This window comes from Pseudorca crassidens, chromosome 8 (genome assembly GCF_039906515.1).
Source record: "Pseudorca crassidens isolate mPseCra1 chromosome 8, mPseCra1.hap1, whole genome shotgun sequence".
In the NCBI taxonomy this organism is placed as follows: domain Eukaryota; kingdom Metazoa; phylum Chordata; class Mammalia; order Artiodactyla; family Delphinidae; genus Pseudorca; species Pseudorca crassidens.
In genome coordinates, this window is record NC_090303.1 from 102,572,947 (window position 1) to 102,598,960 (window position 26,014).

The 26,014-nt window shown below is 47.8% G+C and overlaps 1 protein-coding gene across 8 annotated transcripts in view; it reads left to right on the top strand.

Moving 5' to 3' along the window:
• The window catches only part of LOC137229496 (actin-related protein 3B), a 344,507-nt gene that overhangs the window by 104,620 nt on the left and 213,873 nt on the right, over window positions 1-26,014 (top strand). For 5 of the 8 annotated variants that reach the window (XR_010945705.1, XR_010945703.1, XR_010945707.1 and 2 more), the window contains exons 10-11: window positions 637-692; window positions 3,754-3,932. Coding sequence is in view for 2 of the 8 variants with exons in the window: in XM_067747547.1 (XP_067603648.1) it covers window positions 637-692; window positions 3,754-3,931 (234 nt within the window). In the remaining 6 variants the exon portion in view is untranslated. Of the gene's footprint in view, window positions 1-636; window positions 693-1,345; window positions 1,477-1,690; window positions 1,932-3,753; window positions 3,933-5,478; window positions 5,919-26,014 lie in introns of those variants that run through there. The other 3 variants (XR_010945702.1, XM_067747547.1, XM_067747549.1) reach the window with 3 other exon arrangements.

The following is a 26,014-nucleotide window of genomic DNA, read 5'->3' on the forward strand; positions in this document are numbered from 1 at the left end:
TTAAGATCTTAAAATGGGGCAGTTACCGTGGATAATCCAGGTGGACCCTAAATGTATCCCAAACGTCCTTGTAAGAAGGAGCCAGAGGGAGACTCTTAGGTTGCAGGAGAAGGCAACGTGACAGTGGAAGCAGGTGCTATGCTGCTTGCTTTGACGCTGAAGGCAGTTGCTGTGGCTCATTCCAGAAGGAATGAGCCCTTGAAGCTGGAGAAGGCAAGGGAGAGGTTCTCCCCTAGAGCCAGGGATGCAGCATGGCTTTAGCAGCACCTTGATTTGACCCAGTCCTGGGTTTTGACTTCTAAACTCCAGAACCGTAAAAGAAGCTCTGTGTGTTGTTTTAATTCACCGTTTGTGATAACTTGTTACAGGAGCCATAGGAAACTCATACAGGGAGAAAACTTTATATGAGAAAAAGCATCTGTCCAAGGCGGGGACCCTGCAGTAGACATCCTAGCTGTGTTGGTTTGCTAGGTGGACAGGGTGGCTTACACGAGAGGATCTGTCTTACAGGTCTGGAGGCTGAGCTCGAGGTGTTGGCAGGGCTGGTTTCTGAGGCTGGTTGGGAGAAGCTGTTCTAGGCCCCTCTCCTGGCTGCTGGTAGTTCGCTGGCAATCTCTGCTGTTCTTTGCCTTGTAGGTGTGCTGCCTGGACTACATGACAGACCCGATAAAACCCTGGACACCACGGCACAGGTGAGCTTCCCTGGTTGGCAACACTTTGCATGCGTTGTGTTGTCACACACTTGCTGGGAGTTGTGTGTTCCCCTGTAACTGCACTGGGAGAGACACCTGCAAGCTTGGGGCTGGTTCCTCCAACCACGACCTTTTCTTATTGCTGGTTTTAATCTGTATCTTTTCTTTATCATAAACCATAGCCACGAGGATACCAGCTTTTCCTGAGTCCTGTGGGTCCTTTTAGTGAATCATCAAGTTCGAGAGTAGTCTTGGGGACCCACTGACACGGATATATCACATAGACCCCCACACACATCTTGGGTGAAAATGGAGTTCTCTAGGCAATGATGAACGTCTATAGTCTTTGCTTGGGTAGTGCATGATAATAATGTGTTTTGGGTGCTGAGAATGGAATGGGAATGTCAAGAGAATTGGCCTTGGGTGCATCAGCTCTATGGTCCAGGTGATGCTCTGTCTTGGTCCTGCAGCAGAGGAAGAATGAGAGGGCTGAGATTTGTTTCCCTGGTGATGGTGGCCACGTGGTTGTCTATCAATGGGCTATAGGTATCTCTCTTCCTGTCCTGTGATAGTGGGCACAGGGGCAGGTAACATCCAAGGCTTGGAGCTGACCAATGGATCCATAGAGAATTTGGTTCCTTCCCCCACTTCAGAACTCTGATGAGGTGCCAGGCTGTGGGCGTGAGATCTGTCTTCCCCCGTGGCTGCCCAGAAGTGCTGGTGACACAGCCTTGATGCGTGAGGAGAAAATGCCCCGTGGGATGACTTTGATCAACGAGGGAAGGTACATGCAAGTAGCCAGCATCCTCCCACTTCCTTCCCAGATGAATGGTTCCGAGATGCAGAGGTTCTAGACATTCCCATAACATCTCTTATGACTAAGCAACTAGGTGTGTTTTTCGTGAAAGTGTAGCCATCTCTGAAAAGCATGACCTTTTATCTTCTTTCCCCTCTTCCCTACCTCGTTCTCCTTTCCCTGTCGCTCTTGCTTCCTTAAGGTTGCACCTGCAATCAAACGTGAGCACATCATCTTTGCTCAGGCTGTGTTATAGGGAATCCTGGCTAACACAGCATGCTATGATAATGGGATGGATTAAAGGCAGTTGCGGTGAATGGAATTTTGCAGAACAACTTGCCTTCCTCGAGAGACATGGCTCTGTTGTCCGAGTCATCACAGAATGAGTGCTACAGGGGTAACCTGGGCTTGGCAAGTGGCTCAATGCTTCCTAGCTCTTCAGGGTATGAGGACACTTTTTAACGTAAAGAAGTGTGTAGGTGCTCACATAATGACAGATGAATGTTTAACATCAGTGCCAAAGTTCTTCTTTGCCTCTCCAGACACACTCTCTGGCCTTCTCCATCTGTTCTGAGCCCTGAGAGGTTGCCCTATATTGACTCACCAGGTCCTGGGCCCTAGGCTCCCCGTGGGGGTGGGGAGAGCCCGGAGGAGGATGAGGTCGTGGTGCTAATTTCTCTGACCCCTTCAGCTGTGGAGCTGCGACTGGCTACAGCCCCTCCGCTGCCCCCTCATCTAGAGGTGGAAGGCTCTCCACTCCTCCTAGCTCTGGGGAGCATCACCGTCTTTTCCTGATTTCCCTGGATTAATAGTCCTCTCAGTAAACTCCTCAATCACCCCCTTTGAGTGTCCATTTATTTCCTTCTGGGACTTTGACTGATATAGTCTATCTTGAGCCAACTCATAAAGTCAGAAATATTGTAGGAATGTGTTTAGTGCATCTATATTTTGTAAGTCACAATAGCGTCACATATATTCCCCAAATTGTATGCACAATCATTACTACTTATTCAGTGCTCAATCAATGCTTGGTTTGAGTACAGATCTGTAGGCCCCTTGTAATGATTTCCCAGGCTCCCAGCAAGGACCCAGAGCTCTGAGCTTGGGAACCCCTGTCATAGATCATTGGAAATTGAGGCATCTATCACCCTTGCCTTGAAAACTACTTGTGACTTAAATGTCGTGGTCCCCAACCTGGCTATAACAGAACCACCTTCTGAGTTTCACCCCTGACGATCAGTGACGTTTGCAATCAAGGATTTAAGTAACTGAGAGTTCCCCTACGAGGACTAGGGAGTTTGAGTTATAAAACGTTGGCTTTTGGAAGTAAAGTTCAGCAGTGGGAGTGAACGGTTTACTAACGGTACCTTACATACCATCAGGGCGCACAGAAGTTTCAGCACTTCCTCTCTTCCTGGATACACAGGAAATGTTTCCCAGCCCCATGGCAATAACTAATCCCGGCCGCTGGGCTGGGAGCAGACGTGGTCTGGGTCACCTGGGGGGAGCAGGTAAAGCTGCTGGGGGTTCTCCATGGGCTCTTCCCCTGATGCAGGGACTCTGATATCACAGTCAGGTTGTGTCACAGTGAGTGAGCTATCCAGACCCTCACTGGACTTGGAGTGAGCACAGGATAAACCTCATTGGGATAGTCTGGAACTGATTCTAATCACAACGAAACCGAGCTTCTCCTAACTGATTTGCCATTGTTGAGATATTGCTAACCATGATTACTTATAATTCTGAAACTATACTGCATCTTGGGAAAAGGCTTATAATACAAGGTTAAGTAAAACAATCAGGCTACAAAATTACATGTAGTTGATATATAGTCATTGAAAAATATACACATGGCCCACACTGGATAGAAATGTATAAAAGTGAAAATACTTGTCTAAAGGTGATGGGGATGATGAGTCATTCAAATGAAAAAAAAACCTTTGTCTTTGGGCTTCCCTGGTGGCGCAGTGGTTGAGAGTCCGCCTGCCGATGCAGGGGACACAGGTTCGTGCCCCGATCCGGGAAGATCCCACATGCTGCGGAGCGGCTGGGCCCGTGAGCCATGGCCACTGAGCCTGTACGTCCGGAGCCTGTGCTCCGCAACGGGAGAGGCCACAGCAGTGAGAGGCCCGCGTACCGCAACAAACAAACAAACGAACAAAAACAACTGTTTTTGAAATGTCTTTAAAATCTTTGAAATGATTCTAATAGTTTCCTCTTTCTTCTTCTCCTTCTTCGCCTCTTCCTCCTATTTTATTTTTGCAGGGACTGGGAAGTAGGCATTTCTTTATGGCAACGGCAAGATGAGTGGAATCTGCTGATCCCGTGGGTGGAGATGGAGCTGGAAGGAGGGACCCCGCCAGGCTGTGCAGCCCGAGCTGGTGGCAGCTGCCCCGGAAGAAGGCTGTTTGGGTGCCGTGCAGTTCTTGGAGGATTTGAATGAGGTACTTAGAGTGTAAATCTAGACTTTCAGATTGGTTATTTTCATGCTGTTCATATTTTCCATAATTATTATGTTTTTTTAAAATCACTTTTGGCTATGTTCCATTTGATAACAATACGCCTACAGCAGTGGTTCTCAACCAGGGACAGTCTTGCCTCGGGGGACATCTAGCCACGTTGGGAGATGTTTTTGGCTGTTATGGCTGGTTGGGGGGTGTTATCTTGGTGGGTGGAGGCTGGGGATGTGCCCACACCCTACAAGGCACAGGCAAGCCGGCAACCAAGAGCTGTCGGGCTTGTGTGCCAGCAGTGCTACGGGAGCCTGGCCTGAGGGTAGAGGAGGAAGGATTTCTGTCCCGGGAGCCCACGACCTCAGGAAGGCACAGTTTGAGACCTCCAAGGGAAGGTGAAGGCTCGGGTGACCCCCACGTATGCAGCCAGCTCCCCATCCCCAGGGACCCTCCCTCTGCTGCAAAGGGTTGCACTTGCTTTCACAGGAGCTCTTTCTTCATTCCTCCCAGCGATCACATCTTTCTTCGGTGACAGGCAGGACTGGGGGTACCTGGGAATGGCACGTTCCTGGGGAACAAGCAGAAAAGCTCTTCATTTAAAAAAAAATTTATTGAAGTCTAGTTGATTTACAATGTTGTGTTAATTTCTGCTGTACAGCAAAGTGACTCAGTTATACACATATACATTCTTTTTCATATTCTTTTTCATTATGCTATATCATAGGATATTGAACATAGTTCCCCATGCTATACAGTAGGACCTTGCTGTTTATCCAGCCTACATATAATAGTTTGCATCAGCTCATCCCCAAATTCCAATCCATCCTTTCCCCACCCCCTCTTCCCCTTGGCAACCGCGAGTCTGTTGTCTATGTCTGTGAGTCTGTTTCTGTTTCATAGATAGGTCTAAAATATGACTTATATGTCATATTTTATTATTTTAAATTAATTAATTAATTTTGGCTGCGTTGGGTCTTTGTTGCTGTGCGCTGGCTTTCTCTAGTTGCGGCGAGCGGAGGCTACTCTTCATTGCGGTGCGCGGGCTTCTCATTACGGTGGCTTCTCTTGTTGCGGAGCACGGGCTCTAGGCACACGGGCTTCAGTAGTTGTGGCGCACGGGCTTAGTTACTCCACGGCAAGTGGGATCTTCCTGGACCAGGGCTCGAACCCATGTCCCCTGAATTGGCAGGAGGATTCTTAACCACTGTGCCACCAGGGAAGTCCCATATGTCATATTTTAGATTCGACATATAAGTGATATCATATGGCATTTGTCAGGAAAGCTTAGCTTGACCTTGATCTAAATCCCACTCACTAGGAGAGCATCTGCAGCATTCTCCTTGTAGATGACAAGGTCAACAGGGGAGGGAATTGCTGGAGAAATTCCTGGAGAGAGCCTCATTAGAGGGAGTGGAGCTGGGGTGTATTTTGTGTATTTTGTAGGGGGGTGTGGAGGTGGCCAGCCGGTCCCCCTTCGTGGGGGGGAATCCTGCAGCCCCAGATGCTGGGAGGCCTTCAGGACCTATCTTGCCCACAGAGCTGCCTCAGCTGCCGTCCTGGGTACCACCTCCATGTGGGGCAGGGATGTGGAAGCTGGCCAGCGGGCCCCGTGGGGCAACTCTGCAGCATCGTGCCCTCCACAGGCGTTCATGCCTGCCAGGTACCCCTGCTCAGACTCCATCACAGCATCGGCTCTGGGGAAGCCAGCTGTGATGGGGAAGAGAGGATTCCGGAGGCTCAACACCCAAGGGCTTCCAGAAGGGACTGGAATGCAGGACTTACCTACAGAAAGGCTGCTCAGGAATGGAAATGTCAAGGCAGTTTGACACAGAGGCACTGCCAGCTGTTGAGATGTGAGGGCTTCTTGGGCAGTGATTCACAGCGGGCTATCTATTTTCCTGGCTGTGCTACCGCTGACAAGATGAAGTGCATTCCTGACATCCAGAATTTCCCAGGAAAGATTTCATTGTCTCGTTCTCCTGTGAGAAGTGAGAAGTGAACTTGATATTTCTCTGTTCAACCTTCATCAATAAAAAATTTTTCTGGTTGGCTTATTCCTGTTGATTCTTAATGAAGTGGTGTTTTATGAGATGCCATTCATTTCTAAACTTCAGAGAGAGTCAGGGATATACATGGCATGGTAGAGTGGATGCGCTAAACGTCGAAATGTATATTAATGGCTGTGTGCATACATAACGCGGTGAAATAAATACACAGTTATTAGGGATTTAATGCATGTCATCCAGAAAGCGATATATCACACATTAAAACATAATTACTGGCTTGAAATGGAAATAGATCATCTGCTAAAGCAGATTCATCAGCCTGACTCCAATACATCACCCGCTGAACCAGAGAGAACACACACCGGGTCTGACACCGCACTGCCTCGCCCGGGCCCGCGGCCACTGATTTAGACCCAAAGCGCTAGTATACTAAATGGGTGACCACCCCTTGCCTGAAATGTATTGTCACCTAGTGAAGAATATCTCTGTGATGGAGCTCATTGACTGAGAATGAAATCCACTCGGTCAGGGCCACCCCGAGCAGGCGGCTGTTGGCGGGAGGCCGGGCCCGCAGGAGAAAGCAGCTGGGGTCTGTGAGTCACTCGGCGATGGGCCAGCTCTCGTCCAGGGACATAGAGGAGGTGGCCTCCCTCCCTGTGGTTTGGGCTGGCTCCCCATCTGGCCGCAGGGCCTGGGGGCAGGAGGCTAGCTGCAAAGGGGGACAAGCTTCACTGTGTATTTTGTGTATACGTTCAGCTATGTCAGCCCCTTCTCTGATCTCCAAACACCCTCGTGTGTGGGGTGTGCAGAGGCGTGGAAACCCTTTCCGTGTGCTTCCTTAGGGCTACTCTGTAGAGGTCTGCCTTCCCCCAGATCACTCGTGCGGCCCACTGTCACCAGAGGGACGTGTGCGTGCGTGATGGTATGTGTGTGTAGGTGGTGTGTCAATTGGGGTGTGTGTATGTGTGTGTGAAGATATGTGTGTGTGAGGTTTGCTTCAGGCTGTGGGTTAGTGTAGCCGCTGACGCTGACGCGGAGCTGGGGGCTGGAGTGAGGGGCAGGGGTGCAGAGGACGCTGGCCCATCATCGTTTACGGGCTGCCCTAAAGAGGGTCATGACTCAGCCGTGGGCCTGACTGTCTGTGGAGAACCCAGCCCTCCTGCCTCTTAGGTCCCTCTCAGGAGGGGCTGCGTCTCCACAGAGAATCGACAGCGCCCAGGGCGCAGGCAGCAGCGGGGCCTCCGCGTGAGATGGGGCTGGTGCTGGATCACAGGGTGAGAGGGCTTCGTTTTGTGAGAAACCCCTGTGTGGTCTTCCCCGTTGGCTGTGCCGTGTTGCGTTCCCACCAGCAATGATGCGAGTTCCTGTTGCTCCCCGTGCTCGCCAGCATCTGGTGTGTCGTGACAGCTCGTTGTTGCCAAAGGCAGTTTTAAAGAAATCTAGGTGAGGTTCTCCTTCTCACCTGTTCCCCTCTTTCCTTGCACCTCATTTCACCTCCCAGCCCATTTCCCTCCCAGCCCACACAGCCCCGGGACCCTCGGGACACCGTAAGGGTCTGCCAACCCCTGGAGAGCCTCCACTCAGGCTGGTGGTCATGAGAGGCGCCCTGTGCTCTAGGGAGATGCTCCCCCACCCAGACCCCCTTCCATCCAAGCAGTTGTTTTGGGGGCTGTTAGAAAGGAAGAGTCTCAGTTTGCTCAATTCACAGAAATGTTAATGGACTGATAACCCTCGAATTCTCTAGATACTCCCATTCTGAAAGTACGGGTCTCTCATTCGTTCAGTGTGGATTTTGCTGCTAAAGACCCAAATTAATTTAAAACCAGACTCCCTAGATCTCTTAGTGTCTCTGCTTCCTCCCCTGTAAAATGTTCCTCTTGAACTCTAAGGATGAATATCTAAAGTCTTATTGACCAAAGTGATTAAAGGTGAGAAAACATTGACTAAACCTGGCAGAGTTTTGGCCGTCGTAGGGGTAGGTGATGGGTGTTGGCCACAGAGCAGGCTGGCATTGCCTTTGCCTGTTCTGTGCTTGGCCTCTGAACCACGCTTGCTTTTCAGCTTCTTCCCATCTTTCTCCTCTAAAACAACAGGGTCTCTAAAAGTTCCCTCTGACTTTTATTCTCAAACCCACAGAGGCTCCCCAGCAGCAGCATAAAGAGGCCCGTGGTTGGAAGTGGGGGCAGAACAGCCATAGCTGCTCATATATGGGCTGCTGTTAAATTGGGCCGACAAGGGACACTTTGGTAGCTAAGTCACTCTTATAAAGGGCTCCATTGCTCTGTGAGCAAGTGACACAGCAGCCCCAGCCTGCCTGTGACATACCCAGCAGTTCTCAAAATCAAACTGTGCAGGGTGGTCACCTGGAGGGGGGAAGAGAGGCTTGTTGAACATTCAGCTTACTGGGTCCCACCCCCATGGGCTCTGATTCTATGGGCCTCGATGGGGCCCAGGAATCTGTGTTTTTATTAAGCACTTGCTATGGACTGAATTGTGTCTCCCCTAAATTCATATGTTGGAGCCCTAGCCACCCACTGTTTTTGGAGATAGGGCCCTCAAGGAAGTAATTAAGGATAAATGAGGTCAAAAGGGTGGGGCCCTGATCACGTGGGATTAGTAGCCTTATAAGAAAAGACATGAGATGGTTTGTTCTCTCTCCACCGTGGGAGGACACAGTGAGAAGGCTGCCATGTGCAAGCCAGGAAGAGGGCCCTCACCAGAACCCAAATTGGCCAGCACCTTGATCTTGCAATTCCATTGTCAGAGCTGTGAGAAAATACAGTTCCGTATTTAAGCCACCTTGTTTATGGTTTTCTTTTATGGCAGCCAGAGCTGACTGGTACAGCACCACAAGTGATTCTGATGCAGGGTCATTTATAGGCAAAGAATCAAGGATATCACAGCTAATTATGTTGTCAGAATCCATAGGTGAACCTTGGTGTGTGGCCCGGGTTCTTTCACTGAGTCATTCCACCTTTGTGCTGATCCAACACTGGGTTTGCCCTTCTCACTGGGGATGGAAGGAGATCAGGAGCCTGCACGGTGCCCACAAGTGCCCAGGGCTGTGCAAGTGCTTTGCGTGTATTATCTCATGTCAGCCTCATGCCATTCTTCACACTGTCTGATACGGTAGGTCCTCTTACCCCTGTTTTACAGACCAGCACTGTGAGGGTCAGGGAAGGAACATTGCAGGCTGCAGGGCACCCGGCTAGAGAAAGGCAGAGTCAGGATACTTCGGATCCGAGTCAGTCTTCCTCTTTTTATCATGCTAGGCGACCTTGGACTTGGGTATGGCCAGGTACCTTCCTGAGTCTCCAGAATGGCTCCTCTGCCTTGCTATCGTCTGTGAGTGTTTGTGGTCAGAGCCTGGGGCATGTCTGGGCACACAGTTTGCCTTTTCTGAGGCTCAGAGGGTCATCTGGTGGTGACATCCCTGAATTTACTGCGTCCCTTTTGTCCGTTTCCCTCTTCACTTACTTCTGGTTTTTGGAAGTCAGAAAGTAGCATCTTCCCAGGACCATGGGCTCAGTGATATTTTACCAAGACTGTTTCTTGGATCTTCCTCTGTGGTTGTTAGACTGTTCTTTTACCTTAAGATGGAGAACCCATTCTGGGAAGGTACATATATTTTTTGCCAATTGATTTCTTGTCAGGTCTAACAAGATCGATCAAATCATATGGGCAATACAACTGATTTAGCACTCATAAAGTCCCACGACATCTCATATGTGCCAAGAATGAATGACGAGGTAAAGCTTCTCTGTGTCTCTTCACCCTCCTGGTCCCAGGAGGACACCTAATCCATGGGCTCACCTTCTAAGGCTCCCTTCCCACCCAGCAGACAGCTGCCAGGGAGACCCAGGGCAGGCAGGTCCTTAGTAGGCAGGAGGAAACAAAACTGCAGAGAGGGCAGAAGGATAGATTTTATTCACGAACTAGCAGGAGGAAGAAAGCAGAAAATGGTCTGATGGTGCCACTGGAGAGGAGGTATCTGAAATGTCCAGGAAAAACATAATTGGGAACGTGAGTACGTTCCATTTTGACTTTGAATTGGGAAGTTCTGTTGCAAATCTCCATCTACCGCCTGATGAAGAGGTGTGCCTGCACAGCTCTGATTGGACCATGCGACCTGGCCCTCCCGGGTCATGGCTGCTTGGTCAAGGATGGTCACTGGGTCTAAGATGGGCCTGAAGAGTCCTCCCTTTGGAATCTGAAAGTGGGCACTTAGAATCAAGCAACACCCACAGTGTAGCCTGTCCCACTAGAGTGAGGCTCTGGGCTGAAGGCTTACAGAACCCTTCTCCTGAGGTCCCTGGGGTTGTCCTGGCCCCATTTCTTCAGCTTTTCTTGGGATCCCTGAAACCCACAACTTACAATATATTTTCCTTTCTGGAGCGAGCCGTCTTGGATTGATGTTCCTGACAACCAAATATATCTTGATTAAAACATAAAACAGATTTTTTATGGGACATAAAACAGATTGCTTTAGGGGATGATCTGCCCTACCTCATATAGATAGGAATTGAGAAATTTTATGTAAAGTGGGCTTTAGAGACCACGTGGTCCTAGGGTTGCTGATTTGTAGCCTGCAGGAGTGTTTCTTGTGGATCGCATGTACAATTTTTGGAATATTTTTAGATGCCCATGCAGGCTCTCCAGGCCCTGCTGTTCCCTGTTGTCTTACACCTTGACTATACGCAGCGTCGTTCCTTTCCAGCCTTTGAGGACATTCAGCTTGTGACTCCTGATTGAGCCCTACCCTTGAACTTTTCAGAGAGGTGAAGTGACTTTCCCAAGGCCACACCGTTAAGTATCATCACGACTGGGGCCAGAATCACGTTCCTCCGATTTCCAAGAAGAGTAGAAACGGCATACTAGCTGTGGTTAATTTTCCCCCCAACTTTACTGAAATATAATTGACATATGACATTGTGTAAGTTTAGGGTGTACAAGGTGCTGATTTGGTGCACATACATGTTACAAAGTGACTTTCACAATAGGGTTAGTTAACACACTGTGGTGGTGATTTTTATGTGTCAACTTGAGTGAGCTAAGGGGTTCCCATAGAGCTGGCAAACCATTATTTCTGGGTGTGTCTGTGAGGGTGTTTCTGGAAGAGATTAGCATTTGAATCAGTGGACTGAGAACTTGGGGAGACTGTGGTTTCTGACACAGATTGAGACAGAGGGCATTTAAGGTTTGCTGGAGGGTCCTCTTTACCCCAACGCTTCGTGGGAGCTGGCATGGAGTCCTTTCCGGGGCCTCTGCAGTCACATCACCTGGGTGGGTACTGCCCTAGGGCCATGCTCGTTCACAGACGTTGACAACTGGAGTCCCGCAGAGCATCCCGGGAAACAAACTCAGCACCTGGCTCTTCTGCTTTGCTGGCGTCACTGGCAGGAAGAGACAGGCTATCTCAGGCCTCCCGTGCCTGTGTGCTATGTTTGATCTTGATGGTCACCATCTGTGTGCCCTGCCTGTTTTGAATCTCCATACCTTCCAAGGAGTGGGCGTTCTGGGGATGATGACTTGTGTCCTTTTGTTGTCTGGCCGTCTGATCAGTGGCTGGGGGCTCCTCACGGGAGCCATGCAAGTCAGCGATGGGTCACAGCGAACCGTCACCAGAATGGCTTGCCAGGATGAAGTGTGGCCAGCAGGCCTCAGGAGGTGTTGGCACTGCCAGGAGCTGCACGGTGTTTGGTTAAACCTGTGTGTGTGTGTGTGTGTGTGTGTGTGTGTGTGTGTGTGTGTGTGTGTGTGTATGTGTGTATTCAGAGGTACCCAGGGGGAAAAACCCACACCCAGGACCAGAATTACGGAATCGTAAATGTGTAAGTGGGAGAAATCTCAGAAACTTGAAAGCTCTCTGCACTGTGACAGGTGACACCAGTCCACATGGGCAAATGATTCTGACTGATAAATGACCTATATGAGCTTTTGAAGGCCACCAACAGTAAAATATATGTTGCAACATTTCCCAAGCGATGCCCCGTAACAAATAGCTATTGTTTGTGGCATCAACACCATAGTAATTCTGTGACCACCACCACCACCCCCCCAGCCCCAGGCTCAGGGCACGTGTCTTCAGCTGGTCCCTCAGAGGCAACCCTGCTTCCTGTGGACGCCTCAGCACCTGGGGTTTCCAACCTGGGGTGAGTGAGTCCCACCTTCTGCTCGTGACTTTCTATTGCAAAGATCCAGGACCTTCTCACCTGCATGCACCCCTGGGCAGGGGAAATAGAACCTGGGGAGATGCTAGTACTCACCTGGGCACACGTGGTATTACCAGACTTGCCAATTAAAGGAAAACCCAAAGAAAGTGGACCCCAGGGCAGAGTGAGGGGCTCACACACACACACGCTGTAGGTAACTCAAATGCTGATGTAGCTTTTCAGATTACAGGTATGCTCACAAGTGAGGGTCAATCAAACATGAAAGTTTAATTCCCCAGGTGGTTAAAGGTAAGATTAAATTCTAGGTGAACGTTTCTCAGAGTAAGAGGCTGGAATTCTCACTCTGCGATGGGAGTTCAGAGCACGGGTGAAACAGAAGAGCTGCCATCCTGCCCACAGCCCATAGGGCTGTGAGCCAGCAGGGGCTGTGTGGGATCGGGGGGCATTGAAGTTGTGGGGTGATTTCCCCCTCAATGCACATGTGCCTGGAGGTGTCACGAATATGCTGGACCCAGGTGCCAGGTGCACTCACAGCTCTGTAGGGTTCTGGGTGTGAGGTAGCGGGGGATGGGGAGAGGCCACCTGAGAGGCTGGGCCAGCTGTCTCCACCCTGTCTAGATGCACCGATCCTCCACACAGTGAGAGGGGAGGAGCCACCGTGCGTCCCCAGGGAGAGGAGAAAAGGATGGAATCCAGTGTTTTCCTGAGAGCAGTTTCTGCTGGAGGAAGGTGGGCAGGGGGAGACCACAAAGGCACTGAACACCCACAGAGAAGCAGGGTGGGTGCCATGGACTGAACGTTCGTTTCCCCCCAAATTCATGTGTTCAGACCTAACACCCAAAGTGATGGTGTTAGGAGGTGGGGCCTTTGGGAGGTGATTAGGTCATGAGGGTGGAACCCTCACAAAAGGAATTTGTGCCCTAATAAAAGACACCCCAGCGAGCTCCCTTCCACCCTGTGAGGACGTGGCCGAGAAGACGTCCATCAATGAACCAAGAACCAGGTTCTCACCAGACACCAAGTCTGCTGGTACCTTGACTTTGGACTTCCAGCTTCCAGACTGAGAAGTCCATTTCTTTGTTTATAGCCACCCAGTCTGGAGTTCTGTTGTCGAAGCCCTGAGAGGACTAAGAGCCAGGGTGTGGGGAGGGGCAGGACCTGGTGGAGGGAGAGACCCCAAAACCAAGGGTCATAGACACAGGAGGCAGGTGGCCCTGGGATCCGGGCGGGACCCTTGCAGCTTTGCACACACAGAGCAGATGCCTCATAAATATTTCCCGTTTGCCTGAATAATTTCACTGCTTTCAAGCCCCCCAGTGAAAAGCCTGTGAAGTGTTAAAACGAGGTGAAGAGGGGAGAAGTCGGAGCCTCTGATAGTAGAAGCTCTGGTGAGATGAACTGGGCAAGTGCCGGCTGTTGGGGGATGCAGAGTGCCGGTGGAGCAGATAAGAGCGTGCTGATAGATGAGGACTAAACATAAAATACAGGAGTGGATGCAGAACAGGAAGCTTTATGACGAGTTACTGCGTGGAGCCAAAGATTCAGAGACAGGCGGGGGAAAACCACCGCAGGAAACCTGCAAGGGAGCAGTTTATAACTTCGAGATTCGAGTGGGAGAGCAACACCTTCAGTATCAGAAATTGGGCCTGGGTGGGCTTAAGATCCCCACCCAGATTGTCAGCAATTCAAGGTTGGGTCACGTCTCTTCTTAACATTTCTTGTATCTTCTCTTGCCCAATATCATTCTTCCCCGCAGCCCCTATAATTGGTGGTTTTCACACAATCATCATAAATCCAGAATACTGAGGGCCAGTGGAGTGGTGTCTGTCTCTTCCCTGCTTCCTCCTGGGGCCGTGATTCTGAGCACATGTGTCCGGCCAGCATCATCTAGTCGCTGGTCTGAGCGACCAGCCAACTGCCCGGCTGTGAGAACCAAGGGCTGGGGGTTGGACAAGGGCATGGAGACCACATCACAGCCAGGACCCTGGCTGGGATGACTCAGACGTGGGGAAGGAAGGACGGGACGTGGATGCTGGGGGCCAGCTGGTCCTCTGCAATGACATTCACTGGGCCACGGAGGCAGTGCCAGTGTGGTTTCCATACCCTCCCATCCAGATTTCTTTGTATTTATGGACCGTGGAGTGTCGGGGGACTCAGAGCGAAGGTTTGTGTTGAATTTTGATAGATTTCCTCGGCCTCAGTTTTCTGGTAAAATCATTTTATTCTTTCATCTTCATTGAGTAGATTTTGTCATTTCCCCTTATTTGAATGATTTTCATTGTGTTCATGTCTTTTGTTAAAAGGCACCTCCAGCGTCTTTTGGGTGTGGGTACGGCTCATGAATGCTCTGATCCAGCCCACTGTTTGCTTCATTGTTGCCCCAAAAGTGCCTGATTCCCCTTGCTCCCCGTCTGAGGGGCCCTTCTCATCCTTCTCCATATCAGGGTTCCCCCTGTTTCCCTCAAATTCTCCATCCTGTGTCAGGGTTTCTCCTCGTACGGTGGACCCAGTGACCGGCCCGGCCTTTGGAAACTCTTAACACTCCCTCTTCGACCTCCTCCTTTGATCCGCAGACACAAGTACCCTGCAGAGCACTAGAGAGAAGCTCTGCCACTGTTGCCACCTTTCCTAAGTGTCTGAGCTAGGTGCTAAGTTCCTGCAGTAGCATCACCTTAGATAGACCTGTATGTGAACATTGTGGAGACCCGCGATTCAGACCAACGAGGGTACAGCCAGAGGAATCTGTGCAGCCTGAGTTATAGCATTCATTTTTTTATTGAAGTATAGTTGATTTACAATATTATATTAGTTTCAGGTGTACACCATGGTGATTCAAAATTTTTGGAGATTATACTCCATTTATGGTTATTGTAAAGTATTGGCTCTATTCCCTGTGCTCTACAATATATCCTTGTAGCTTATTTATTTTACACATAGTGCTTTGTACCTCTTAATCCCCTACCCCATCCTGCCCCTGCCCCCTTCCCTCTCCACACTGGCAACCACTAGTTTATCCTCTGTATCTGTGATTCTGTTTCTTTTTTCTTATGTTCACTAGTTTGTATTATGTTTTAGGTTCCACATATAAGTGATAACAGTGTTTGTCTTTCTCTGTCTGACTTATCTCACTTAGCATAATACCTTCCAAGTCCATCCATGTTCTTGCAAATGGCAAAATTTCATTTTTTGTGTGTGGCTGAGTAGTATTCCATCACAGCCTTCATTTAAAGCGTTGTATCACCTTTGGTTTGCACAAAACACTAGTGAGATTAGCGAAATGTCATGTATTCATCATGCAAACTCCAAGGCTCTGTTTTAATGAATTAATGGATCATCCACCATAATTTGTATTTGATTTTAGCTTATTGTACATTAACTATTCCTTCTAATATTCAAAAATAGTCTGTTCATTAAATTAGATAAATATGTTAATTATATGTTCATTATATGTCATATATAACTTATAGTTAATTCTAACTAAAATATTAGTTAAATATGCATCCTGCAATCTTGCTCACACTATCTCTTAGCAAATTTCTTTCTTTATTTAAATACTATGCTTATAACTGTCAGAAAACTCAAAGCTAAGTTTAGTATTTAATTTTTTTTTTTTTTTTTTTTTGCGGTAGGCGGGCCTCTCACTGTTGTGGCCTCTCCTGTTGCGGAGCACAGGCTCCGGACGCGCAGGCTCAGCGGCCATGGCTCATGGGCCCAGCCGCTCCGCGGCACGTGGGATCTTCCCGGACCGGGGCATGAACCCGTGTCCCCTGCATCGGCAGGCGGACTCTCAACCACTGCATCACCAGGGAAGCCCTAGTATTTAATTTTAAAATTAATGTTAGTATTTTAGCAGCCCCAGTTAAGGGCAATGATCAAAATGCCAAATGAGTCGGGTCTGAGAAATGAGAGCTTCTTTTTCTAGCTCTGGCTCTGGAAAAGGAGTTCCAGGTGGGAAGCCGGGACATTTGCCTTCTGATTCTGTCCTGCCATCACTGCTCTGGCAGATTTCTCATTTCTACACTGAGCAGGTCTGATGACAGCTGAGCTGCCTTTGGGTCTATAAGTGGGAAAGGGTCCAAAGGGACCTTCCAGGAAGCAGGAACCCAAATCGCGTGGCGCTCCCAGGATTGCATAAACCTGGTTTAAGGCCGATCTCAAGGCTCCTTCTGCCCAAGTGGATCTCCTCATTTCGGGTGTCGTAACTGTGGCCCAGAAAACAACACCGGCGGTCTCAGTGAAGTGCTGTATCTTGCGTTCCCTGGTCTGTTGCAGCTGGAGAACAAACAGAAGATGCTGAAGCTAGTGAGGGATTGATGAGCACCCAATGCTGGCCCTTCATGCACAAGGCCTGAGCGCCCCCAGCGAAGTGGGGGGAGGGTCTTCATCTGACACAGTGACACACCGGCCACTTGATTATTTCCAAAGTGCCTCCTGAACAGCAGGAGCTGTGGGTGCCTTCCCTCCTGCGAAAGGCTCTTCTGTGGTTGAAATGAAATAGAGGCAATTAAATAAGAAATGCAAACGACTGGCTCTTTGGGTGCTCCTGGGGTATTGATTCGAGTCCTAGAAGAGTAAATTGTCATCCTCTTTGACTTATCTGGGGATTATATTTCACCACTAATTAAAGTTCACCCGGGTTGTGTTCCTTTGACTATAAAGAACTCTCGGACTCTGGCAGATGCCAGAAACAGTCTCTTTGCCGAAGGAGAGTGAGGACCTCTTGCAACTGAAGCTCTCTGGTGCTGCAAGACGCTTGCACTTGTGTGCTGTTGTAAGCGATGCTGTGGAAATTGCACGTTGCTGCCTTCTTTAGAATTCCAAAAAAACATGCAATCTAACAAAACGGACACAGCGTCCTTAAAGCAAAGGGAATTTTCCTGGCCCACTATTGCTTGAAGTTGACTTCACTGCTGATAGAAAGCCCTGCCGCTGGATATTTTTTCTGTTAACGGTGTTGCAGTCATATCTAAATGGCAAATGCGATAAAGTCAGTAAAATTTGTGTTGACCACAGGCTGTCTCATTATTTGCAGGATACATTGCTTCAAAGAGCTGGGCTGGGAGAGTGTCACCCTCCATTTTGTAACATCGGTGATTGAGCCTTGATGAATTTTAATACCATTTGGTTTAAATGCAAATGTTAAAATGAATAATTGCTTTGCTGCAGGCTGAAGTTGAGCAGCCTGAGAATATCTTCCTATTAAGCCCATGCATGAGATGGATGCTTTAAAGGAAAAGCTTGACGTGTTACCAATTATTTCATGTAGAAGAATTAACAGAAAAAATGCTTGTTATAGCAACTTCCTCTTCTCCAGTGGCACACTGGGAGGCCACTGTTCATCTGACTTGCAAAGCGTCGTGACTCCTCACGTGGATGGTGTTAAGAATGTTCTCACATTTAATACAGTTTCTTAGGGAAAATATTACTCCTCTGTGTGTGTTAGATGGTGAGCAAAGACCTTGCTTGATGGTGTGTGTGTGTGTGTGTGTGTGTGTGTTCTCTTTCTTCCCCACACCATTGCCATCTTCTAGGCAATTTTAATTTCTACCTTCTGAATGTGTCTTTAACCTGCAGGCTTCCTATTTGCACAGATGGTGGGGAGGTGAGGCCCTCCAAGCCCGCTCCATCGGGGCCCTTCCTCCGGATGGGGAAGACGTGCCAGACCATTCCCAAGGGAGGTGGTGGCAGAATTGTGCACTTAGCAAGACTCAGTACGAGAAAGTTCAGCACCATGCTGACCAATTTGCTCTTGACAAATCGCTTTCAGACAGTTGTTTTCTGGCCAGATGTTTACCTCTTCTTCCTTCCTGGCCGTTCACATACACGTGCACACATACGCCCGTGACCACACACACACGCGCGCACACACACACACGAACTCTGGTCTGCTGGCTCCTGACTCACTCCCCTCCCTAGCCAGGCTGTGTTCAGACTGTTCCAGAGCATCTCCCGCTTCTGACTTGGTCCGAGGACTCTCCTGAGTTGCCCCCAGGGAGCCCTTGGCAGGTGTCGTGGTGCTCCGAGGACCCAGCCCCATTCCTGCCGCAGGGAGCAAAGTGCGGGTGTCTGGCGGTAAAATAGGAACGCCGGGTCTGAGCTGGACCTGCCCTGGAGACCTTGACTTAGGGGAATGCCCAATGACACCTAAATGCAGGTAGACTGGGGGGCTACGACTGCTACTGCCATCACCACTACAACTCCTAGGACTACTGCCACCACCACTAGTACTGCTAGTACTGTTACTACCAATATTACTACCACTACTGTTACCACCACCACTGCTACTGTTTCCACCACCCCTCTACCGTTACTACTCCCACTATTACTATTACCACCACCACTCTACCGTTACTACTTCCACTATCACTATTACTACCACCACTGCTACCGTTACCACCACCACTCTACCGTTACTACTACCACTATCACTATTACTACCACCACTGCTACTGTTACCACCACCACTCTACCGTTACTACTACCACCATCACTATTACTACCACCACTGCTACTGTTACCACCACCACTCTACCATTACTACTACCACTATCACTATTACTACCACCACTGCTACTGTTACCACCACCAGTCTACCGTTACTACTCCAACTATTATGATTACTACCACCACTGCTACTGTTTCCACCACCACTCTACCGTTACTACTCCCACTATTACTATTACCACCACCACTCTACCGTTACTACTACCACTACCACTATTACTACCACCACTGCTACTGTTACCACCACCACTCTACTGTTACTACTCCCACTATCACTATTACTACCACCACTGCCTCTACTGTTATCACCACTGCTGCCAGTACTACTACTGCCATCACTATCACAATGACCGCCCCCACCACCATTACTCCTTGTCCCCGCATAACCACCACCAGTTTTATTATGAGTCAAACACTCTGCTAAACATCTAAGTATCACGTTTACTCCTCCATGCAACCCCGTAGTAAACTTTCCTGGTTTACTTAGCTTAAACCTTAACTTTCCTGGTTAAGGTTGAGGAGTCCAAGGTCTCAAGAACTGCTCGTGGGCTCAGCAGCCTTCCTGCTGGTTCCACTCTGACCCTGATCCCCGGCAGCTGACTTCCTATCTTACTCCCTGGGCTGGGTCCCTCCATTCCTCGGTTTACAGGTTCACTTCTGCATCCATCCACTGCCCCATCCATCATGCAGGGCTGGTAGCATGCCTACAATGTGCAGACTCTGTGTGAGCTCCATGAGCCTCTGTCTGGAGGGAAAGTCTAGTGGGAGGAAGACTTGGCAGGACAATGACCACAGACCCCAACAAGTAAGAACAGAACAGGCGTGAGGGGCTCCACCTGGCTCCCCAGTCACTGCGTGCCTTGCCTGTACTCTAGTCTTTTGGGGAAACTGATTTCTCTAAGTGACTGAGCTTTCAGTGTCTTTTAAGATTTCTGAATCCTTATCAACTTTCTGTCCTCGTCACTGCCGTTAGCTTGATGATTGAACCATCTCCTAGCTCTGCATCTGGAGCATAATATATATTAACAAGTATCATTTCCAGTGAATGACTGCATGCTCCCACCTGGTTTTTATGGACGCTGGGCATTGCATTTGTGGCTTGGGCTAGGATTCCTTGATTCCATTCTGCCCTTCTTCCCCGCCTGTTTTTGCACTGTATGTTCCCCACATTCTTGGCCCCTTTGCTCCCCACATTATCCCCCTGCACGAACCCATCTTTATAATTTCTACATGCAAATCCCAACAATGACCAATGACTGGCCTTGCATGCATGCTCCAAAAACCTCATTCTGCCCAGGTTTGCATGATGCCTGACCTGGACATCGGGAGTCTGGAAACCCTCTCCCCTGTTCTTTTTAAAAATTAAAAAAAATTGTATTGAAGTATAGTTGATTGACAATGTTGTATTAATTTATCCTGCATAGCAAAGTGGCCCCCTCCCCTGTTCTGATGTGGCAAGGCTGAGGAAGAGAATGCTTTTTTGAAATATTTTGGTGGAAGAAACATTGCTCTCATCATGCAGCTATATTTCACAACAGTACGACATTTGGAATTATTTTCTTGTAGGTTTTTGGTTTGTTTTCAGTTGAATAGGTTGAAAACTAATGGGACAAGTGGGGATGCTTTTAAGTTTTGCTGCCGTCTGGAGGGAATTAATTTATCCCTTTGTAATTGAAGATTAGATCCAAAGATTATTTTTAGATGGAGGCTTTCTTAAGCCATGTAGAATTCTCGACAATCAAACATTTTGTATTTTCCCCCCACTTTCTTGAATTTCTTTTTGTTATTTCCTGACTGGATTGAGGCACAAAGAGATGGAGTGTTTTCTAATGGTCTGGCTGATGCCTGAAAATAATATGACGCTTTTTTCTTCTCCTGAGTAATAAAAAAAAATCAAAATGTCTTTTACGAGTGGGATAATTTAACAGATCAATCTGAGTAAATAACCAAAGTTGCAGTTATTTAGAGGAGGTGCAGTAGATGGTGGTTAAGAGCAGACTCCATGGCCAGACTGTCTGGGTTTGAGTCTTTGCTGCTTATTAGCTGTGTGACCTTGGACAGGTTATTGAATTTCTCTGTTCTCAGGCTCCCTCATCTGTAAAATGAGAATAATAGTGAGACTTACCTCCTAGGCTTGTTTTGAAGATTAAAAATAATATTTATGACTCACTTAGAACAATGTGCTGGAACTTTGTAAACAGAATAGTAATTCTTGTTTTGAGCATGTTATCTCTTTTCTGGGAAAGAGTACAATAACTTGGAGTAAAAGTCAAATTGCCATTTGGAACATTCCTGATGACTGAAGACGTGTGGGAGAGTAGGTCACTCACTCAGAAATTCGACACTTACTGACGGTAACGGATGTGCACTGAGAACTTTCTGTGTGCCAGGCCCTTCCCCAGATACTCACAGGTATGATCCATTTCATCCTTACACCAGCCCAGGGAGGAAGATACTCTTATTATTCACATTCTGTAGAGGAGGAAACTGAGGCTTAAAGGATGTGTCAATGAAAAAATGTTGCTGCCTTATCAGTAAGCAAGGATGTCGCAGCCATCGGACCATCACATTACAACCACCCAGATGGTGAGCCCTGATGGAACTCAGGATGGAAACAGGATGCCCACCATCTAGCAGCCACCCCTGATGGTGCACCCTGAGGAGATTCAGGATGAGAGAGCACAGGATACTGGCCCCAGAGAGCTGAGGTGCAGATCAAAGGAATGATTTCAATGAGCCCAGACTCTTGCATCTTCCCATACATTGAAGAGTGCTAAATTCCTTAACTCGAGATGTCTGTTTCTTTTCAATGAACAGTAATCTTCTGAAGTTCCGACTACCTGGTCTTTGTTGCAAAAACTCCTCTATATCCTGGTTCCCCCCCTTACCTCTTCAGAGCAGCTCCTCAGAGATATCTGAGAGAGGCTGTGTCCCAGGCTTAGGTCCTCAGTTTTGCCCCCTGAATAAAACATGATTCTCAACTTTTAGGTTGTGCATTTTTTTTCCAGGCGACAGATGTAAGTGAATTTCCCAAGGTGACAAACCTGGAACTGGCAGAGCCAGGATCAAACCCAGACTTGAATGACCTCAGTTGCTGATGGCAGCGATCCCTACTGCCCCTTCTGTGTAGTCAACCACAGATGATCAACTGTTGAATTTAGAAATCAAAAGAAATGCAATTCCCAACCTACTTGGTCTCCAAGTTATGCCCTGTTCTCAGTCTAGTTAGGCTTAATTAAGGAAACCACAAAAAGGGATGCCATTTTTTTCCATTGGAATAATAAATGGTACAATCGGTGAGAAAATGGTGGCCTATTTATGTAGCATCCATTTATTCATTCATTTAGTAAACATTGACTCAACACCTGCTGAGTGTGAGCTCTGGCCTCAGGTCTGCAGGTGCGGGCAGAGAAGGATGAGCGTTGTCCCTCCTGTGGGACCTGCCACATGGTCAAAAATGTCTGCAGTAGAGGCCAGATTCTAATGAACTTGGGAGATAGGATTTTGCTCATCTCTTCCTGAAGTACCACAGCCTCAGCCAAGTTCCCCCAGAATTGCTCTCAACGTAGCCAACTAACCGATTTCCCATTGGGCCTCTAAGTACAGAATTTCCTTTCCTTTCAGTTTTTTAGATTTCGGACTGAATAGCATTTCCTGATGGTTGGGCGTGTTCCCTAAAGCAGAACCGCTTAAGGCTGCCTGAAGGCACTTACGCTGAAATAGTCCACACAGGAGCACCTTTTCCCTCTGAGGGAAGGTTTAACTGAGACCCCTAAGTCCTTAAGCTCAGAGCATAGCGAAGGATTCCCTCATGCTTTAGTTGTGGGTTTTAAAACAGATCTCCAGCTTCTGGAAATGCTAGAGCTTCTGGTTAGCTCACCCGTCCAGGCAGGACAAGGATGCTCCCAGGAGAGGTGGACAGCATTATGGGCTGGTCTGACCACCTTGAGAAGTGCTGTCTACAGTAAGGGCTGACCTCAAAATGGGATATATCACACCATCCTAGGCCTAATGCCGCTCAGTCTACGGGCTGTATTTAAAAATATTCTGTTTGCAGTTTTCTTATCAAGGCTGATCATTTCATAAAGTGTTGGGAAGAACCGTGGACCATCAGTTTGTGAAAGTGTCTGAGACCGAGGTCCCAGAGGAAATTTGTCTTCAAAAATTCATGTCGGGCTTCCCTGGTGGCGCAGTGGTTGAGAATCTGCCTGCCAATGCAGGGGACACGGGTTCGAGCCCTGGTCTGGGAAGATCCCACATGCCGCGGAGCAACGAGGCCCATGAGCCACAACTACTGAGCCTGTGTGTCTGGAGCCTGTGCTCCGCAACAAGAGAGGCTGCGATAGTGAGAGGCCCGCGCACTGCGACGAAGAGTGGCCCCTGCTTGCCACAACTAGAGAAAGCCCTCGCACAGAAACAAAGACGCAACACAGCAAAAATAAATAAATAAATAAATTAAAAATTCATGTCAATTCAATGAACACAAGATGAGATGAAGAATTCTCAGCTGTTTTGATCTGACAGTGAGTGTAAGGCGGTCCTAAGTCATGAATTTGCTGAGAGGTGCTCCCAGTAAAGAGGGCACAAGCTCGAGTCAGATTCGGGGGAAACTTCCTTTATCTGATACTCTGTGGTCCAGCAGAGCCAGAGAGAAACTTCTGGAAAGTAAGCAAACGAAGATTCCAAGCCTGCAGTTTGAATACATCCCCGTCAGATTTCACTTCCTTTGTCTCTTCCCTCCTTTCCTCCTATTTCCACCCAAACATACTCTTCCTATATTTTAGTATCGGTGTTTCATTCATTCATTGGATAACAAGAGGGCAGAATTTATTTTCTGGTTGATGTGGCCTGAGCACTGTATTCCATCCCAGGTGATATTAATGGATGCCACACCAAAAAAAGTGTCCTATGGTCATATATATTTTAGAAACACCAGGTTAATTCCAGTTACATGAGTTTTCGCTGGAGGCTTCACGGAACCTTTAATATGCTGATGGCTAGTCTCTAAGAGGAGGATCTTTTTAAAATTAATTTTTGTTGGAGTAGAGTTGATTTACAATGTTGTATTGGTTTCAGGTGTGCAGCAAAGTGAATCAGTTATACATATACATATATCCACTCTTTTTAAAATTCTTTTCCCATGTAGGTCTATATTATAGAGTATTGAGTAGAGTTCCCTGTGCTGTACAGTAGGTCCTTATTTGTTATCTATTTTATATATAGTTGTGTGTATACATCGATCCTAATCCCCCAATTTATCCCTCCCCCCCTTTCCCCCTGGAAACCATAAGTTTGTTTTCTGCATCTGTGACCCTATTTCTGTTTCGTAAATAGGTTCATTTGTAACATTTTTTAAGATTCCACATATAAGTGATATCATATGATATTTGTTTTTCTCTGTCTGACTTACTTCACTCAGCACGACAATCTCTAGGTCCATCTGTGTTGCTGCAAATGACATTGTGTCATTCCTTTTTATGGCTGAGTAATATTCCGTTGTATATATGTGCTGCATATATATCCATTCCTCTGTCAATGGCTATATAGGTTGCTTCCATGTCCTGGCTCTTGTAAATAGTGCTGCTGTGGGTGCATGTATCTCTTTGAATTATGGTTTTCTCCAGGTGTATGCCCAGGAGTGGGATTGCAGGATCATATGGTGGTTAAGAGGAGGATTTTACACACCATTTTCCAAACCCATGGAGGTTTTCCCAAATCACAGGCCCACCATGGTATATACCCCTCAGGGGTGCCGGGCACATTGCAGTCTTGTGATCAGTGTTCCTGGGGGCTTTGCTCATTTGTCCCTTATTTCTCAGCTTCTTTTTTTTTTTTTGCCGTACGCGGGCCTCTCACTGCCGTGGCCTCTCCCGTTGCGGAGCACAGGCTCCGAACGCGCAGGCTCAGCAGCCATGGCTCACGGGCCCAGCCGCTCCGTGGCATGTGGGATCTTCCCGGACCGGGGCACGAACCCGCGTCCCCTGCATCGGCAGGCGGACTGTCAAACACTGCGCCACCAGGGAAGCCCCTCAGCTTCCTTTGACTTGTTTTTTATTCTACCCGTATAACATGGACGTATATAATAAAAAGTGAAAGATCTGTTCACCTCCCTCCTTCAATTCATTCCCAGCATCCATACTGTCAATTCTGCTCTAATGGGACAGGCGTGTTCCTAAAAATTACCACGGTAGGCAGAATTATGCACTAAAAGCCACAGGGCTTATGTGAAAAATGGGTTAGAGAACAAACACTCAAAACTTTCATCAGCAACCTATTAAGACAAATATTGGCATCTAATGAAAGCAGTCGCTCAGTTGTACATGTGTTAAATGGTTAGAAAATACGTCAATACAACAACAGAAGTGACACTTTGCCTTGACAAAGATCTGAATTTTGCTTGCGGATATGAATGTCAGAAAGATTGCCGCTGGTTCTGTATTGGGAAGCGGTGAAAAGAGGGTTATCTGAGGTTGAAGGAAAGTCCACCAGATGTGGATGAGCGGAGCTTATCACACATGCGGTGACTGTAGGATCTGGTAGTCTCGAGGGGTGTGTGTGCGTGTGTGTGTTCCTACCGTGCTTGGCTAAGTTGGGGCCAGACCTCTGCATTCACGTCATGTTTCTTGTGGACAAAAGTGCGAACAAACAAATGCAAAGTTCTCATTATGCTCAAATTTCTCCCCAATATATCAAACACGGTTGGAACAAATATGTGTTTTTAAAAGAAGCATTACATAGCAGAACTGACTGTAATGTTAATAGTGTATTTTCTAATGCATGTTTTTCTGTGCAGATAACAAATCGACATCCACACACATACACAGCATTCTTTTTTTCCCTGAAATAGGATTATACCACACTTCTTGTGTGACTTTATTTTATTTATTTATCTACTTGTGTAGCATGGTTTCTTCTTTCTCTGCCAGTTTATGTAGCTCTGTCTCAGTGTTTTCTGAGGTTTAGTTTTCCAGTGTCTGGAGATAACCTAATGCATTAAAATTTTCCCCTTTTGATGGTCACTGCAGTTTTTCCATTTATTTCTTTTCCTATTACAAGTTCTGATGAGCACTGTATTGTCTTCAGTGAAGACTCCCAGCTTTCATTCCAGATGTAGAAAGTTGGAGAAAACATTACCCCCACCTTTACAACAAAAAAGTTAATTGCTGGACAATTCCCAGACTCACAATGTTTCTTTTTTTTTTTTTTAATTTTATTTATATATTTTATTTATTTTTGGCTGCGTTGGGTCTTCGTTGCTGTGCATGGGCTTCTTCTAGCTGCGGTGAGGGGGGCCTACTCTTCGTTGTGGTGCGCGGGCTTCTCGTTGCAGTGTCTTCTCTTGTTGCGGAGCATGGGCTTTAGCAATGTGGGCTTCAGTAGTTGTGGCTCG